General features: G+C 37.0%; 3 protein-coding genes across 5 annotated transcripts; 1 reads left to right on the top strand and 2 right to left on the bottom strand.

Moving 5' to 3' along the window:
• On the top strand, nucleotides 1-3,886 carry LOC103847289 (histone-lysine N-methyltransferase, H3 lysine-79 specific). Of its 2 annotated transcripts, none has more exons than XM_009124347.3 (8): nucleotides 1-163; nucleotides 284-1,417; nucleotides 1,518-1,636; nucleotides 1,950-2,543; nucleotides 2,631-2,928; nucleotides 3,023-3,188; nucleotides 3,281-3,383; nucleotides 3,457-3,886. In XM_009124347.3, exons 2-8 carry the CDS (start codon nucleotides 305-307, stop codon nucleotides 3,572-3,574), a joined length of 2,511 nt encoding a protein of 836 aa, XP_009122595.1. In that variant the 5' UTR covers nucleotides 1-163; nucleotides 284-304; the 3' UTR covers nucleotides 3,575-3,886. The 2 variants fall into 2 exon arrangements, with proteins under 2 accessions (XP_009122595.1, XP_009122594.1); XM_009124346.3 differs by having other exon boundaries at nucleotides 3,278-3,383.
• A 2,882-nt stretch (nucleotides 3,887-6,768) lies between these two features.
• LOC103847287 (cyclin-dependent protein kinase inhibitor SIM) lies at nucleotides 6,769-10,521 on the bottom strand. Its single transcript, XM_033281901.1, has one exon. The coding sequence runs from the start codon at nucleotides 7,443-7,445 to the stop codon at nucleotides 7,044-7,046; it is 402 nt and encodes a 133-aa protein (XP_033137792.1). The 5' UTR covers nucleotides 7,446-10,521; the 3' UTR covers nucleotides 6,769-7,043.
• Nucleotides 10,522-10,833: 312 nt separating this feature from the next.
• LOC103847286 lies at nucleotides 10,834-16,989 on the bottom strand. Of its 2 annotated transcripts, none has more exons than XM_009124343.3 (14): nucleotides 16,231-16,989; nucleotides 15,474-15,560; nucleotides 15,169-15,272; nucleotides 14,963-15,013; nucleotides 14,610-14,781; nucleotides 14,199-14,519; nucleotides 13,684-13,887; nucleotides 13,090-13,593; nucleotides 12,762-12,971; nucleotides 12,481-12,669; nucleotides 12,139-12,311; nucleotides 11,776-11,928; nucleotides 11,615-11,696; nucleotides 10,834-11,521 (listed from the first exon to the last, which is right to left on the bottom strand). In XM_009124343.3, the coding sequence occupies exons 1-14, from the start codon at nucleotides 16,711-16,713 to the stop codon at nucleotides 11,132-11,134; spliced, it is 3,123 nt and encodes a 1,040-aa protein (XP_009122591.1). In that variant the 5' UTR covers nucleotides 16,714-16,989; the 3' UTR covers nucleotides 10,834-11,131. The 2 variants fall into 2 exon arrangements, with proteins under 2 accessions (XP_009122591.1, XP_009122592.1); XM_009124344.3 differs by having other exon boundaries at nucleotides 15,169-15,279; nucleotides 16,231-16,392.
• Between the last annotated feature and the right edge of the window lie 1,609 nt (nucleotides 16,990-18,598).

Below are 18,598 nucleotides of genomic sequence, written 5' to 3'. Positions count from 1 at the left end.
GATTTATATTAGCTTAATCGCCAGCTTCGCTCTTAAAAAGTTAAAACATTCGTTTCTCCTCCCTCTCTCTCTCTCTCTCTCTTCAAAAAACTCTCTCTCTCCTCCTTCGTCTTCTTCTTATTTATTATGTTTCGCCATTGACGAAGAACACCCAAGACGAGGGGTACGTCTTCTCTAAATCTCAATTCCGTAATTGATTTCGATTTTCTTCCTAATCAGAAGTGTAATTCGCGTTTCAATTGTTCAATTTGGAAATGACATTTGGGAGATTTGGGGATTTTAGGGTTTCGATCGAAGCGTGACGATGACAAGCATCCAACCTCTCCAGCAAAAATCAGATTCCAGAGACGATGCTCGCGCCGAGTTCGAGCGAGGCTTCGAGGAGTTCATGCGCGGTCACCTAGACGATTGCATCTCATTTCACAACCAAGAAGACGAGGACGACGACGACGACGAAGAAGATCAGCTCGTGAGGAGGAGAGGCGAATCATCCAGAAGGCGCCAGTCTCAGATTCTCAGCCGCTGGGCCGCGAGGCAGGCCCAGGAGATGATCACCACCATCGAGAGGAGGAACCGCGAGTCCGAGCTGATCGCGCTCGCCGGTTTGCAGACCGTCTCCATGCTCGATTCGTCTTTCCTCAGGGAGTCTCAGTCCACTACTACGAGGCGTCAGGAGAGGCCGAGGCCGAGGCCTAGGACTCAAACGGCGTCGTCTGGGATCTTGCAGATGTGGAGGGAGCTGGAGGACGAGCACGTGAGGGCACGTGAGAGGCTGAGGCATCAGAGGAGTGTTGAGTCTAGTAATACTAATCTGTCTAGCTCCGTTGCCTCGGAGAATAATGAGAGTGAGAGTGAGTATGGATCTTGGTCACGTGATCGGAATGAGCACGTGGATAATAATAATAATAATAATAATGCTTCGAGTAGAGAACAGTCTCCTGATCTTGGAGACGGTGAGAGGGAGAGGGAGAGGGAGAGGGTGAGGCATATTGTTCGTGGATGGATGGACAGTGGGATTAATGATCATTCATCTAGTGTAACGCAGAGAGACAATAATAATAACCGTAGAGGGGAGTGGCTAGGTGATACTGAGCGGGAGAGGGTCAGGGTTATAAGGGAGTGGATGCAAGTGACGAGTCAACAGAGAGGAGGAGGAGGGGGACGTACAAGTACAACGCCGAGAGAAGATCAGGGGTCTCTTCTTGCCCCTGAAGCTGACAGGGTGCGTGTAGGGTTAGGTGCTAATAATGAAGAAGGGGGACAGCCTCAGCAAGTTCGTAGAGACTTGCGGAGACTAAGAGGAAGGCAGGCGTTGCTTGATTTGCTCACGAGAGCTGAGAGAGAAAGGCAGCGGGAGCTTCAGGGCTTGTTGGAGCATCGTGCAGTGTCTGATTTTGCTCACCGCAACAGGATTCAGGTTGTTTTTTTTTCAAATTATTAGATTCGTATTTGTATCAGTATCTTAGCACCTCAGCTGATTGTTGATTGATTTCTAATGCTTTAAAGCTTTTCTGCAGTCGCTTCTTAGAGGAAGATTTTTAAGGAACGAGAGGCCTGCAGATCAAGAGAGAACTCCATCTACGGCTTCTAGGGAACTTCTTCAGCTAAGAGAAAGACAGACTGTCTCTGGTTTGAGGTAAGAGTTCCTTTTACTTATTACAATGGTTAAAACAATTATCTCATGCAGCTTCATCCAGCGGCAAGACTCCAGCTCAATAGAATAAAATTAATCTCATCACAATAACATAATTGTACTAGAAACTCGTAAAGGACTATACAATGTCTGATCTTATTGAAGATAACGTATAGATAATTTAGTCCTCTTTTATCTTTCTGATCTTTTGTTGTGTTCTTGTTTGTCCTTTCATCTTATATTATTACACAAAGCACTTTTGGCATTTAGCTTGCTCGTTAATAATTGGCCAAACGTCGCTTTGATTTTGTCACAGGGAGGGGTTCCATAACGAGAGGGAAAGTATTGTCCGTGAAAATAGTAGCGACACTGATAATAATAGCACAGCTGCTCTAGCAATTGATGCCACCGCTGAGAATTCGCAGCATATAACCGATGATAGTTCAGCAACTTCTTCTAGACAAGGGAATAACAGTCCCCTCTTGCATGATGACTCGGTTAGGTCGGAAAGCAACATAACAAATGAAGATAGAGATTGGGAAGAGGATACCAATCAAAGAAGGGTTTGGCAGGAAGATGTCACAGTAGACGAGAGGCTAAATCTGCAGCAAACAACGTTGACCCAATCTAGTGATTGGGGAAATGGTAACGCAGATATAAACAATGATGAGACTTCCGTCAGTGACCTACACCGAGAAGCCTCTGGAATTACAGATGATGAAGATCACACACAAGAAGGTCATGGTGTTTGGCATGAGGATGTCCCTAGACAATCAAATGGTAATTGGAATGAGACACGGCCAGAAGCCCCAAGGACTCGCCGTGTAGTACCATTGAGAAGATTAAGTAGGTTTCATCCACCTGAGGATGACAATGTTTACAGCATGGAACTCAGGGAGCTCCTAGGCAGGTACTAAAGGTGGATTTGTTTTATTTCTGTAGTACTTACTTTGTTTTCTGTTAGTGTAATGATTTCTACTGTCTTCCCTGTTTGTAGGAGAAGTGTTTCTAATCTACTACATAGTGGATTCCGTGAAAGTCTGGATCAACTGATACAATCATATGCTGAAAGGAGAGTTCACACTCATGATGACTGGGATCTGCACGATAACCTGCAAACAGCAATCCCAGATTCTCCAGAGCGTGACAGAGACCACCAAGTATTTGTACAGAACGATAATCAGCTTAATGACATCAATGGTCCACAAATGCTTCCCACCCCACCCGTGCCACCACCCCAGCCAATATGGCACCACTCTAGCTGGTCTCGCCACTCTATGCATCGGTCTGAAATGGTAAGCTTTTCATCTAGGGGATTTAGCATTGAACGTGTAACTGATTAATAAATTATCTCGATTGAAAATCATAAGACTGTTCTTCTTGAATTAGGAATGGGAGGTAATGAACGACCTAAGAGGAGACGTAGCAAGACTGCAGCAGGGAATGAGCCAGATGCAGAGGATGCTCGAAGCCTGCATGGATATGCAATTAGAGCTGCAGCGTTCGGTTAGACAAGAAGTCTCTGCAGCTTTAAACCGATCTGCAGGTGACCAAGGTCAGTGGCTAGTCTATCCAACGAACTTTAATTTGTTTCTCCGTGTACTGATCTTTTATACATAGTATTTAAGGAAATGAATGATGCAGCAGGTATGAGTGCGGAAACATCAGAAGATGGATCAAGATGGATCCATGTACGGAAAGGGACTTGTTGCGTTTGCTGTGACAACCACATTGATGCTCTCTTGTATAGGTAACTAAATATTTACTGTACATATTTTGCTTGTTCTCTCTCTCAGAAATGAGAAATGTTCTGAATGTTGCAGATGTGGGCACATGTGTACTTGCTCACAATGTGCGAACGAGCTTGTAAGAAACGGAGGGAAATGTCCGCTTTGTAGAGCACCAATCATGGAGGTAATCAGAGCCTACTCCATTTTATAATTGGAAGGCGAGAAGAAGGTACATAGAAGGCATGAAGCAGCATAAAGGAAAGTCAGAGTGAGAAACATGTTCGATTTTGAGGTTAAAGATTTATATGTATGTAGTTGTAGTTCCTTTCTCAAATCCAAATTTGATGTGTACAGTTCTAAATTAAACAAAATTAAATTACCCAAAAAAAAGTAAGAAATGAAACATCTGATTTTACTTGACTGGGCCGAAATTTGACTGGGCCTCATGTAACTTAGCCCAAAGTATACGGGTCTGTCTTGCGCTGATTAAGGGAAAAATAAGCTAAACCATCTGGTTCTTCGACTTGACCGGTTTGCCGTGGACCGCAGTTAATATTTTTTTTAATGGTAAAGACAAGTGGTGAAATTGTGATTGCCCAATTTAAACGTGTAGACATGGATCCTCTTTGGCGATAGTGCCACTCAATACTTTCTATTTCAATGCCATTTATATGTTGGTGAGCTGTATCCTTCGTATATAATATGATGGAAACTTTGCAGTATACTGTACCAATCAAACCCCGCTAATTATTGTATCCCACTAGTCATTTAGCCAACCTTTTTATTTTATTAACATGTTGTGTGTATACTCTAGTAATTTAAATTGAATTAATACTGATTTCATGTGCTGGAACAATCATCATGTTGTTTTTACGGCGTGTATAAAAATATTACAGTTTATTTATTGTAGGTGCTTTCACGCACGATCTAATAAAATAAACCGGATCAAACGCAATCAACAGCGATCGTAGAAATTAATAGTAGTATATGTGTATTTCATCATCGTGCTTATCCACCTTTATCTACATCGCATTTACAAGATCTCCATTATAAAAAGTAAATCCACGATGCAAAATATATATTAGACGCTATTTAGCTTTTTAATTTGTTTAATCATGGTAATAATTTTACTTGTCGCTAATCGAGGTTACCCCATTGTTAAAGATCAATTTTTTCCATAATATGTCAGTATTGTCAGAGTAAAACATTCAATGTTTAAAAGTCGATCTTCGACCCTCAAATATCACACTCATATGTTACGTATATATATATCGTGTAGTTCAGAATAACATGTATAGTTCAAATATTCTTTAGTGAATGCACAAAATGATGTCAATTGATGAGCAACAAAGATGATTGCAACATTTTATGTATCGTCCAACAATCCATAGTTGCATAATATCTATTATACGCACCCCTAGTTTATGTTAGATATTAAAGGGAAAAAACGAATAGGTAATCTAATTATGTAAATGTATAGTTCAGTAAGCAGAAATGTCATCACATAAGAGGAAACAAAAGCTTAACTAAAGTCTTGTCACTTTTCTTGACACAACATTTTTATATATTTAAGCAACAGTGCATAGTACAACATTTTACAAGCAGTTATAAGTTATAACCATGTAATTACAGTGTTTTGAATTAATTCTTGCTTGTTTTGCGGAAGCTATCAGCTACTACATCTGCTTTTCTCATAATATATAGTATTTGAAGAAAATTTGTCATACAGTTTAGTTAGCCATATAATGTTACCATAGAGTTCATGATTTACCGTTGGCTAATGGTTGAAGTTGACTTTTTGCTATAAATGAGTAAAGAAAGTTTTACAGTCTTCATATAACTCACATTTTTATAACCCATTTTATAACCCATGGTAAACTGCTTATCTTAGAGCTAGCTATACATAGAAATTTTATAACTAACCCCCCCCCCCCCCCCCCCCCCCAACCACAAACAAGTTATCTTCATATAACTCACATTTTTATGTGCTAGTTTATGGAGTAAGCTCATTTTACACTTTATAAAAGAGAGATACAATCCCTGATTTTAGATTAACAAGACAAATTAATCCTCAGTAAAGTAAACTAGTAATCCACTGCCACTTAGTTTGATTAAGTGTTTATTTCTTTCACCATCTTCAAGACCGTCTGCTGTTGAGGATGAAATAGGATAATTGCTATTCCATTACTACCCCCATCATGTTATCTTTAATAATGCCAATGATAGTGATATTCTCTACTCCTGCGATAAGTCTATATACTGCGTATTTGGCTGAATATCAATAAATGGATGAAGATGTTAAAGAAAAAATTATCAGATTTACACTCGAAATTCTCTCTAATCACATACGACCACTGAAGTATACTATTATTTATGAAAATGTGGATATTCGCTTCTCCGAGTACATGACGGATGGGCACCCCTAATGACTTTTAGATTAGTTTAGACGAGGCGTCATCCACAACAACATTTATTACATTAATTTACAGATCCCAAAGCCGTAGTTATCGCTCTACCTGTCTGCCCAAAAAAGGTCAGAGATCAACATGAATTTCAGATCAACTTTACTCGATTACAATATTACTCCCTCCGTTTTATAATGTAAGTAGTTTTGGCTAAAAGCACAAAGATTAAGAAAATTATTATGTTTTAAAAAGTATTGTATATTAAATAGGTTAGATATAATTTAACCAATCAAAAATAAGTTTATTTAATTTGATTGGTCACACTATATTCAATAAATGTAAAAGTTACCTAGAAATATGAAAACTACTTACATTTTGAAACAAATTTTTTTTCCTAAAACTACTTACAATATGAAACGGAGGGAGTACTTAATTAGCTTGCAATTTAAGCAACAGTCTATTTTTAAGTAAAATAATAATTTAAAATAAGTTGGATCAAGGCATTATTATCTTTTTCTCATGGTTCACAAGCACACGTAAGGCACGCAACCAACTCCATATCTCATCCTACCAAATCAACACCTAAAACGCCATTATATAATCTTTTTGAATTATTAGAAACTTTGGGATCCTAAGCTTCTACATCCTACATAGTTCTCAACACTGCCCTTCGAGTTTTAGATAATCTTGAGTCATAATCATGCACAATATGGTAAAACCTCATCTAAATCTATCGTGGCCGACAGAAACAATTGCTTGCAAGGACAACTCATTTTCACTCTCTTCTTCGTGATATATCACTTATCTGGTTTATTTTGAAATCGTTACTAAAATTCAAATAGTTACCATATAACAGATCACTTCATGATAAATGCATGAACCTCAAACATCGATGTTACGGCCATAAGCTAGTGATGAGAATTTTTTTTTTTTTTTTTGGGGGTAAAACGATGAGAATTTTTTATCTGGGACTGAACAAATAAATGTTATATTTCGTTAGTGTAGAATTTCTTTCTGAAATATTTTATTATTTTGTCATCCGTTTACAAAAAGCTAGCAAAACTATATTATTAAAATTTCTCATAATTCAAATGAAATTAGTAAGAAAAAGATACCATCTATCTACCGATCGCACATGTATATTTATAGAGTGGGTAGACGTGTAAAGTCGAAAATCATTACATGCAGAAAATAAAATAAAATAAAATAAAAATAGGAAAAAGCTATCTGAATGAAAGAACCTTTAACATGATAGTGGTTAATTCCAACTATTGATTATTTCCTGGAGCAAGAACGGAAACTTCTCCGTCGCTTGGACACTGTCAGAGCCGTCGTAGTGGTAGTGGTTGTTGTGGTTGTGGGGGACGACGTCACCCTCTGGTTGTAAACAGAGGAGAAGAAGCGATCGATCTCATCTTTGTTGACGATTATCTCAAACTTGGATGACGTCATAAGCTTCCTCTTGCAAGATCTGACTAGAGATGACGGCGTCGGAGGTGGGCGCCGTTTCTGCGGCGGAGGAGGAGGAGTAGTGGCGGTTAAGGGAGGAATCTTGTGATGGGAGGAAGTGGGAGTGGTGCAGCCCCCGCTGTTACCGTCATCATCTATGTTGGATCGAATCTTGATGGGTGATGGGAAATTCAACATGGGCAGATCTTGTATTAAACCAATATCCATTTGTTTCGTTTATATATAAATATTAAACTGATCTGTTCTTGAAGGTTTGTTTTTGTGTTTTGGCGTGTGCCTGGACAAATCTTCTTAGAGAAGTGAACTACTGGGTGTCTTTATATATATGTGCTTCTGTCTTTACATACATGCTTTTCTTTTGTGTGTGTGTATATATCATAAAATAATTAGAAAGATAAGAGATGAAAGAAGAAACCACACTACTTCTCTTCATGATTTTATTGCTTTTGACAGATAAAAGTATAAAACTATACTACATTCCAATTAAACATATTAGTAATACAGTTCTCATAATGAATAAAGATGTACTTTATACTTTAGTTTGATCGTTAAGATAGTTGTTCTTTTTTTGACTAAATTATAGTCAGTTAAACTTCTTTTGTAACTTTAGTAGAACAGTTTTGCAATGAACTTTCAGACTTAAAAAAATATGATTATTTATTTCAACGTAGTCATTAGCGTATTCTAACTTTAGGTTCTAAATTATTTTTATATCAGTGAAGTTAAGTTGTTTCTACGTAACAGAAAGTAAATACACCCCTTTTCAAAAAAAGAAAGTAAATACATGCCAAAAAAAAGTAAATACATGCCTCTCTCTCTGTAGGGAAGAGATAAAAAAAGTAATTATTGCAAATTGAGGAAGAAGTTATTTTTAATGTAAAAAGCAGGTATATATATATATTCGTATCAATGAGCGTTACATCAACAAAAAAAAGAATAAAATCAAGAATATGGAGCCTATTATTATATAAGTAATCTTAGTATATTAAAGATTTAATCAAACTTCTAGACATGCATATATTTTGTACTTATACAAAAGATGTAAAATGAAATCAAAGTTCTGCTAATGTGAACATACACTAACATGCCTACTTGTTAAAGTAGTAACATGCATGTGTTTGGAAAATAATCAAGAAGTAACATGCAGAACAGTACAAGTATTAGTTAGTTTATAATAGGTAACTTTATTTACAGAAATAAGATCTGAAATTAGGGATATGTATTATGTATATAACTTCAAGGATTGAAATTGAAGGGTTTTTACTCTAGATCTAAACCTAGAGGTTGGTTAGAATTTATGTCGTGCACGGCTAAAGCAGCTACAGAGACATGTCATGTGTTTAGACTTTAGACTTTTTGTACATGCATGATGTACCATTTACATGCATATTTTACCTTTAGTATATATTTTTCGTCATATATTGACTATATATCTAGTGGGTGAAATGTATATATAATCTATTTACCATTTCGGATATAATTGCAATCGTTTGAATTCAAATTATATTTTTTGATCAATTAAGGTCTATTATGAGAGGAAGTAGCCTAATTAATTCCTTTTATTAATTAAGATTCCATTGGTATCTTTATAAGATTCTGGGGTTGATTAAATATATTTACTTTGGGTCCGCACGACATCTCACGTTCGGTTTAATCATGGCTTTCATATATTATTTATGGACTCCATGAACCATATATAAAACTCTGTACAAATTAAAAATATTATATAGCTATTTGAAACTAAAAGTCAGCAAATACATGATGTATAAATAGTATACATTAGGTTACGAAAGGTAAATACGTATTTACTTTAGAGGAGGCATGTGGTGTGATGTAGGGTAGATCTGTGTAAGTGACTGGCACTTCAGACACTGAATCCCCAAACAAAGGTACATAAGAAGAAACGATCCCCCTGATCTTTCCCAATATCTGAATCTCACTGTCTTTTTTTTTTTCATTTTTACTTTGTTTTTCTAACACAACTATAGTTATTATTTTCTAAGAAAACTTTTCTTTCGTAGACATGCATGTGATTTTTTCTTTTCTTTTTATGCGCTTTGGTTTTTCTGAACCACTTCTGATCTTTCCGATCAATCTTTCTGAACTACTTTAATTGTTGATAACATTAAAAACTTTTGTTGATACACCAGCGTTTGTACCTTTTAAGCTTTTATTTGTTGAAGATTTTGTATGACTAATCTAGGTTATATATAAGATCAATAGATTAATGTTTTATATCTATACTGATGATGTGTAAGAAATTCAAGTTACAGGAACCTATTAATGTAAGTGGTTAATTATAAAACTGAGTGTCGGTTTGGCAAGAATTTGAATGACATGACTAGATATGGAATATACAAGAATTTTGTTCTGGTTTCAGTTTTTTCTTTTTGTGTGTGGGCAGATCTATGAGCAAACTCCTAGGTAGAATTACTCGATAAAAGCATGAATCAATGATAAAATCCTATATTATATTCATTTGTTTGGATAGATGAATACAATTCATACGTGGTTTAGTTAGCAGGTATTGATCTATTTTAAAAGTATTTAATTTATTGTAAAGTACGATGGAGACAAGGGAAGCAAGTAAAACGTAACGTGCATATCCCTAATAATCTGTTTGTCCTTATATAACACTATCAAACTAGTTTCCAAATTTTATATCAAATATTGTTGCATATTTATTAATTTTGCCCATTGACGCCAAGGGGATAATGATCAGGATGGTCCTCTCTTGGAAGTTTATGCTTAATGTCCGCTTGTCTTTTAACATATGTGTCAATTATCCAAACCTATATTTAACAGTGCATGACTAACATTGAAGAAGAACCATAAAATATTATCTATATAAAATAAGAAATCATTGTATAGGCAATATAGTTATAGGCCATAAATGGTAAAAAAAATTAGTATGGGGCTAGAAAGTATCGGGATTTGGGACCGTTTATATACATACCAACTCCCCCATCAACATTTTTTTGGCAAATTGATCCCCCATCAACTTCGGTTGATTCTTTCCGATTATTTTATACCATTTGATTTAGTGAAGTCGTCGTTACTTCATTATTTCGATCGATCTATTACTCAAAATAATAAATGTTTAACTCATTTGGTCAGTTTTTGATGTAGACATGCATGAAGAAAAGGGAGCTTAGCTTTCCAAAAGTTTCTGTAGGTTTTTAATTTATTTATGGTTCCTCTTTGTTTTGTTTAGTAGATGGCGAAAAAGGGCTTTGTTGAAGGGGTCGATTGAGTCCAGACTCGCATGTGAACCGGTCTGTCTTCAAATACTTTTGTCTAAAGTAATTGACATATAGATAAATTGGTCTTGAGTCATGTCATGTCATCTTCAACATCTGTACGAGAAATTCATTTTATCTAAATTAATTAACTAAGATGCAAAATGATAAAAGAGCAAATAGTTTTGAAGGAGAACTAACAAAAAATTGTAAACAAATGTTAACCAAGTTTACAGAAGATTGTATCTTTTCTGTTTAAATTTTTTTTCTTTAGCCAATTACTTTATGATTGTGTAATTTGAAAAGTGGAACTCTATTATTCTATTTCGTGTAATAACTGAAAAGATTCTGTGGTCTGGTAGAGTGACCAAGACTGGTCGAATTGTAATGATAGTAAGATGAATGAAAACTATGCAGCATCAATATCAAAATTGCTTTATGGAAGCAAAGAAGAGAGTAACAAAGGAAACCTTTACTTTTAATGGGTTGAAGAATAGGTTCTAAATCTAAACTCTCTTCTCCTATAATCTCCAGCAAATAGCAAAAGAGTGATCTCTTTGCTTTCGATGATATCTTTCGTGTAATCTCATGCGTTGTAGAGATCGAGAGCACATTAATCTTCTTTGAATGCACGCAAAAAGTAGATATCTGTCTTCATCCTCCGAGTGACTTCTGCTTGTAACCGTTCTTGATCCTATCGTAAAGTTTCTCCTTAGTTTTACGTTTCTTGTCCATTTTCAATCGGTATCTTTCTTCACGTTCCCTCTCGTAAACGCCTTTCCAATGCACTTCTCCGGTTAGTGGCCAAAGCCATATCTCCCTTGGATGGTCGTTATCATCTGCTGCTTCTGCTAAGTCCTCGTCCATGCTTTTCAGTAAAGTGAAGTTAAAGTACTTGGCCCACATTAAACCTCTTCGTTGCGGTAACGGGTGTTGCTCCTCGAGTGAACCGTCTCTCGGGTTTATGTAAACCATCTTTCTCCCGCTGTGATATGCCCATACATTAACCAACAGTTCCAAGACCCGGCAGTAACAGTGCTTTCTCTATTCATTGTTCAAAACAAAGACGATAGAATAATCAGAACTTTGTGAATGTGGGAGAACAATGTCAAGAAGTAAGAATCTGGATTTTTTTACCTCGAGCTGCGATGAAGCTAATGAGCAGCTTTGGGAGTCGTTAGGATTGTTGTGCAATGCATCTAGAGACTCTGAGAACATCCTGTTATTGCGATTTAAAAACTGGGACGGTGAGTTTGGAGGAAATGTTCTGGTGAATATGTTGAAATTAGTAATGTTACCGTGAGAACATGACAAACTCGAGGAAAGACGGAGTTGGCATCACCCAATTGTGGAGAGAAGACCAATGATGACCATCTTCAGGCATGGGAGGAAGCGCTTCAATGTGTTCTGGCAACCCATACATATGCCGGAATGCCTCTTCAAAAGTGGTCCTGCGTCAGTTTAAAATCCGAGAAACGAATGTCAATTCTGCTCTCTGAGTTTCAATATACAAAGAATTGAAGAGACTGAATTCGCATAACTAGAAATTTCCATCATCAACATACATTATGGTTAAAGATATGATTAGTTTTAATTGTATACTTTCATCGTCATTATCAAATATCAACATATAATATGTGACAGTTATATCGGAGGAGTACCTGCAGTTTCCTCGGTTAAGGATATCACACATAGACCAAAACGTAAGTGCATTTCTACTTCCAAGTGCGCCACCATCAATGTCTAGCTTTGTCCAGAAGTAAACAATCTCCCCCTTGGTATCCTGTTGTATAATGTTTTCCAGGGATCCTTCAGCTTTTGATGATAACGAGACCTGTCTCCACAGCAAAAAGTGTCATCAAACAGTGAGCGGATACAACGACGGGTATTTGCCTTTCAAAATTAATCCACTCAAGCTTTCAAGTAGTTCAACATTTAGAGTGGTACTCATAATCTGTAGCTTCGAAAATGAATAATCAAAAACACTACTTTTAAAGAACTACCTTCCTACCAGCAGCACGCCATGACTGAAATCCAATCCAAGGTCTCATGTGAATGCTATCCACTTTAGTTGCAACAGAAAACATTCCTCCAATTTCGCAGAGTATATCTCGATAATGACTATCATTCAAAAGAGGTAACCGGTCTGCTGCATCTACGTCGTCTGAGCTTAGCCTTCGATCTTTACTGGACTATAGTGAAGATATGACAGAAAATCAGAAAACAGCAATATGATTAAGCACAAGTTTACACAGGATGTGAACAAACCAATAAAGAAGCTTACCAAGCTCAAACCACGGTACAGAGATCCATGATGCAGAAAGGGCCACGCACCAGCTCCATCGTAAACCTCATAAATACATAACGGCTGACCAGTTCGTTCAAGCTCTCCTTCATCCCGTTCGTTTACCTCAAACTTTAGCTTCTCCGATTTGCGAGCATTCCGGTATATCTCTTCCCAATCCTCAACATCTCTTTCCATTCTGTCCTCTAGCTATATCTCAGACAAGGAAGAAATAATTTAATACAATAGAACAATGCAGCTCAACAAGACACAGTAAAATGTCTAGTGAGAACCTAGAAATATGTCTGATGGCAGCAAAATTTGATACCTCCTCAGATTCTACTTTCTCGTACTCTTCAGCTCCCTCAATCTCTTCAAGAACATCCCAGTCTAATTTGGAAGGAAGCTCATCTGATAGAAATATGGTGTTGTTGTCAACAGGGTTTGTTGACTCAACAACACCCGTGAACTTCTCTTCGACTTGGAAAACAATTCCAGGTCTTATGGATGCATAAGTGGAATCCTGGATGAAGCTTTTTGGCTGCCCTATTTCGCTCCTGAACAGACTCCACTCCCACGAGGTCACTTGAAGTTGAGAAATAGAACCTGGCAAGAAAGTATCAGATGGAAAGTGGACTATGTTCTCCAAAAGCCTAGCATAACCAGTTGTGCATTCTGCTGCCATCATGTTCTTAGTTAAAAGTCTTCCTGAAGAAGCAATTGTTTGAGCAAATTTAGAGAGCCTTCCATCTGATATCAACGGTGAGAATGCCTTTAACAAAGCATCAGGGTCGTTTCTTCGGAAAAATATTCCATGAACTCCATCAGCCATCTGCAGTTAAAGATCCATTAATAATCAAAAATCAAAGAGGTATATAGCATTGTTTGATTACCAAGAAACGATAAGTTTCAGTGTACTCACATATTTTTTCATGACTGGAAAGTCGGGTGTTATAATAGGGATGCCAAAGCTCATAGCTCTGACAATTAAGGGAGGAAAACTTTGTTCCTCTTGGGAAGAAGCATAAACAAGAATATCAGCCATCAGTAGAACTCTATTCACATCCTCATTCAAACCAAAATGCCGAACAGTGCCTTGGGTCAACCCAAGCCTCGATGCAACCTCCTGCATTATGAATTAACAAAAATTAGTATACAATCTCAACAAACACTAATCGCATACAGCCGAATCAAATGTCAGGTTACTTTCACTTTCAGAATATTAATGTGTTTTTGATAGCACGACCTGAATCATATAGTAATCACATGAATACATCCTTCTCATGCAAAATTACTGTTAAATGAGCAAGCAATACAACTTGAGAATTAAGAGAAATTCCCACTGGGCCTCTCTTTGTTGATAGCATCAATTGCAGAAACTATATTTCCTAACCTTATAGGAAGAAGAAGAATATAAACCCACCAAAACTATATTACCTGTACAGCATCGTTCTGTCCTTCGGTAGAATTACCATATAGAAAAACAAACTTAAAGGAACCGCCGGTGTCTTTTCTCCTCCCATATCGTGTCAATAGTGGTCCCAACATGTGCATTGCCACGGCATTATCCCAAGAAAACTCATCATAAAAGAAGGAGCTCCCGAGCACCATGATGACCAGGTCATCCTCGCCAAATCCGTTAATCTCCCTCAGTTCTTGCTTTGTGTGTACTTCACTGTAGCTTTCAGCAGCCCAAACATCGACTACTGATTCTGGAATCACAACGAAGTTCCCAACATCAAGAACGCTATGCAACATCTGAAAAAAAAAAAAGATTTTAGTCAAATATACAAAGCACACTTTGATACAGTTCAAGTGGTTATACGCTTATTGCAGACAGGAATTTACCGGCAGAGTAAACTGTGGAAAGACAACGGCATTTGCTCTCGCAAAAGCACTTCTCCAGTGGGAGATTAGAGAATTTTGGCCCATCTTTAGGTAAACAGGCAACCGATTTGCAAGAATATCTTCATGAACTATCCATATAAGTGGCACTGAACGAAATGGCTCCTGCATTAGGCTGCAAAAAAAGAAATGAACTTTTATCATCATAGAATGGCAACCACAGAAGCAAATGTCAAAATTATGAGACGCCGAACAACTAGTTGATTTTTTACATATTAGGCAGTAATGGCCAGTCTAAGTACGCAGTACAAAGGTCACTCTGATCGCAGGCAACTTAACAAAATTAATTCACCCACCTTGAAATGGCTTCTTTTGCTTCAAGCGAATCAGCAATAACACCTTCAAAACTGCAGAAGATGAATCACTGTAACTTTATCCAGGTGGAGGGGAGAAACAAAAAATATTCAACAAAGCAACTAAGAATCATTTATCAAGAAACCGGATTTGAGAATATAGCCAGGTAAACAACAATAAAGTTTTCAAAGAATTGATAACCACATACATTGTCCAATCAGCCAGTCCCAGCTGATCTGAAACCAGGACTTTAACATGGCCAGCTAACTGTTCCCACAATGAACGTGCTTCGCCATTCTCTACGGCAAAAACCTGACAACTTTTAAGGTCACAAGCTTTTCTAAGAGATGCCGGAAATAAGACTCATAAACGCTTGTATCTACACTTGACCGCATATTTACGGTGGAATAACAAACAAGAGCATCTATTTTGCTTATACCATAAACAGGAGAGGAAAAAAAATCTTCAATATGAGCGCTAGAGCTGCAAGCATAAAATGCCATAAAGTATCACCTTAAACACATAACCCAGTTTTTGAAGATTCTTCATCACAGTGACCAACATTAGTGTTCGGGAATCTTTCTTCATATTGCCTAGTATCTGTCAATCATAATACATATAAAAAATAAGTGAGCAGAAAATGCATGGAGACGTACGAATGAAAAGCAATATGCGTCATCGATCAGAGAAAATAAAAGTGTTGCACACATAACAATAGAAAATTTCCAAATCCAATCTGGAAATGGGCTCCAACTAGAGTGAAACGACAAATAAACAATGTCAACAGTTACAAAGTAACCGTGAACATCCTACTACCAAGTTCAAGCATGATGTGCCAGAAGAATAACTTCAGTTACAAACTAATTAGCCACCCCAATGGATAGAATCTAACTGAAAACACATGGCATTTTCCCAGGAGCTCCCACATGTCTAACCAGGGAGTTAAGGTATTACTAACTACTGTTAATTCTCCACTGACTAAGCCAACACATAAAAAAATTAGATCTTGATCTCATATAGATTGCTTTTTCAATCTTGCTGGTGGTTTTTCTGCTTTAGCTATGGTACGAAAAGAACATAAACCAGAGGGTCCACATCAAGTCTTTTTATGAGGAGATCTCTTCTCATGGATTCTTAGCCATTGACCAATAACCACTTGGCATGCTCCTCTTCTAAAACAAATCACTAAGTGTACTGCTCACAGTGAACCACTATTCATTCCTAACATCTACAGTTGGATCTAACAATCCTTATATAAGCATAAACTCACGAGAGCAAGCCTGGGCGGACGAACACCGATCCTAACCCCCAACCGCAACGAATCAAGCCCTTCCCCTTCAATCAACCTCCTCGCAACTCCTCCAGGAACATACTTCAACGAACTCCCGAATCCAATCCGCCTCCTCACTCCCCCTCCTCCCCTCGCACTCCCTTGCCACGCAATCGAATCCTGAAGCAGCACCGAGGACATGACGAACGCGCAAACCGTGAACGCCACCAGAAAGTAGAGCAGCCAGTTGCCACGCGGCTTGAGCCACGAGATGACGCCCTTGCGGTTAAGCGATCTGCCGCCAATGTGGTGAGGCCGGGCGGTGTTGCTACTACGCAGCAAGGAAGACCGATCCAAACCGGAGTGAGAAGATCGATCTCGCCTATCGCCGCTCGAGATAGGCTTGAGACGGAGACGATTGTGATTCCCGTCTCTTCCGGCGCCGCCATTGTCGTCGATCTCGAACGAGAGAGAGTTTCTCATCGTGGAGAAGAGAAGAGAGAACGAAGATGCTTCCACTTGTATCTCTCTCTGTGTGTGTTTTCAGGTGCCACAGTACTTCACCATTAGAGAGATTCAGATTGATTTTTTTTTGTTGCGTACTTTTGATTTGAGTAAGCGAATCTGTGTATAAGAGGAGGAGGAGACAGTGGTGGTGGTGGAGAATGAGCAATTTTTGTCAAACTTCCCAAAAGAAAATTCGCTAAATTACATTTTTTTAATCATAATTTTCTGTCTCTGCTTTCACATTTAATTTTATTTTTTATTATATTATTTTGTTAGGTCGGTGGCAAATAAAATTTGTTTCGTCAAAAGATTCAGATTTCACGCGTTTATTACAGTCTAATTTGCTTTTTTGAGCAGTAATTGTCACTATTAGTGATAATAATGAAATCTCACTTTTTCATAATATCTCTATCTACATTTTACGTTATTTACGTAATAAATAATGCTTTTCATAATAAATTAATGATAAGTGGCAAGTGTTAACTGGAGATGTTATTTTCAATTACTTTTTTTTTTGTTGAAATAGTTTTATTTATTTAAAATCTTGATACTATATACTAGACATGTCTTATACGATCTTTTTGTCATAGCATTATACGCAAGGCTGGTAACTAGTAATTTGTACATAGTCATCTGCCACATCGTAATTAGATGAGTATTAAACTGCGTAAATCATTGGATCTTCTAGCGTGAAGATTGAGTATGAAACAATCAAAATTAAATGAAAACATTTAATGATCACTTATCAAATGAATAAGAAACTAGCAATTACAGATTTACATGCAATGTTTATACAGTACTTATATTTTATCACCAATCTGTAACGCAAACAAAAGCTTAATTAAATGCAATCTGTATTCTACAACTGGATTCAATGTAGCAGAGTTTTGTTTTTTGTCTTCGATGCTGCATATGGTTACATACGTCTTTCTTCAAAACTGAGAATGGAATAAAACATAATACCATAACTAAACAAATGAGTGATTTACCAATTCGAAAACGTGCGTAGATAGGATCATTTCAAACGGGTTAGACTTAGCCACGTATATATTCTATATGATGTCTTTTCAGCAAACAATAAATCGAAGTTATGAAACACACATGCATGTTCTCCGTATGTTGTACCTTTGTTAATCGATTATGTACTGGGGTCCTTGATAGAACTCTCACATAATCACATGATCTATTACTGTTTACCTAGTGTCTTATCTTGAGTGGTCTTCTAATTCTTCAGATATCTATCTTCATTGGTGCCATTCACTGAGAAATCAGTGTTTTAAAATTCAAATGTACATATACATCCGTATGTCGTGGTCCATATTTAATAGCTATACATACTGTTGTGAATTTTTATTTTTTTTTTGAACTGAAGATACTGTTGTGAATTCGGGATTAAGTATTTTATTTCACTTGTCTTGTTTCTAGATTTCGGCATTAAACTCGAATTTATATACTAGTAAGATAGTCTACAGTCTCCAACATATATGTCTAAACAATAAAACATAGTCAGAGTTCCAGCCAAGGCCGGATTAGATAGTAGTCTCGGGTAACAATGTTCGAAAAATGGTGAACTTATATGCTCATAAACCATTCTGAACTTATGAAGTATATCAATTCTAAAAATACAGTCTAAAATAATTTCACCTTGTAGTATTTATAACTTTCATAAGTAATCAATTAAAGCCAAATAAATCAATGCTAAACTATTTCTACAAATTTATCCAATACCTATAAATAATAGACAGATTTTAGAATAAAATAAAACATAACCTTAGTAATTAAACCGATATTACAATAAGCCCAAAAAATATTGTACAGAGAGAAAGAAGAAACACTTCCCTAAATAGGCCATGCCCATTGG

The sequence above is a fragment of the Brassica rapa genome, chromosome A10, assembly GCF_000309985.2.
Source record: "Brassica rapa cultivar Chiifu-401-42 chromosome A10, CAAS_Brap_v3.01, whole genome shotgun sequence".
In the NCBI taxonomy this organism is placed as follows: Eukaryota; Viridiplantae; Streptophyta; class Magnoliopsida; order Brassicales; family Brassicaceae; genus Brassica; species Brassica rapa.
The sequence above is the reverse complement of the archived record's forward strand: the minus strand, read 5'-3'. Positions and strand labels throughout refer to the sequence as shown.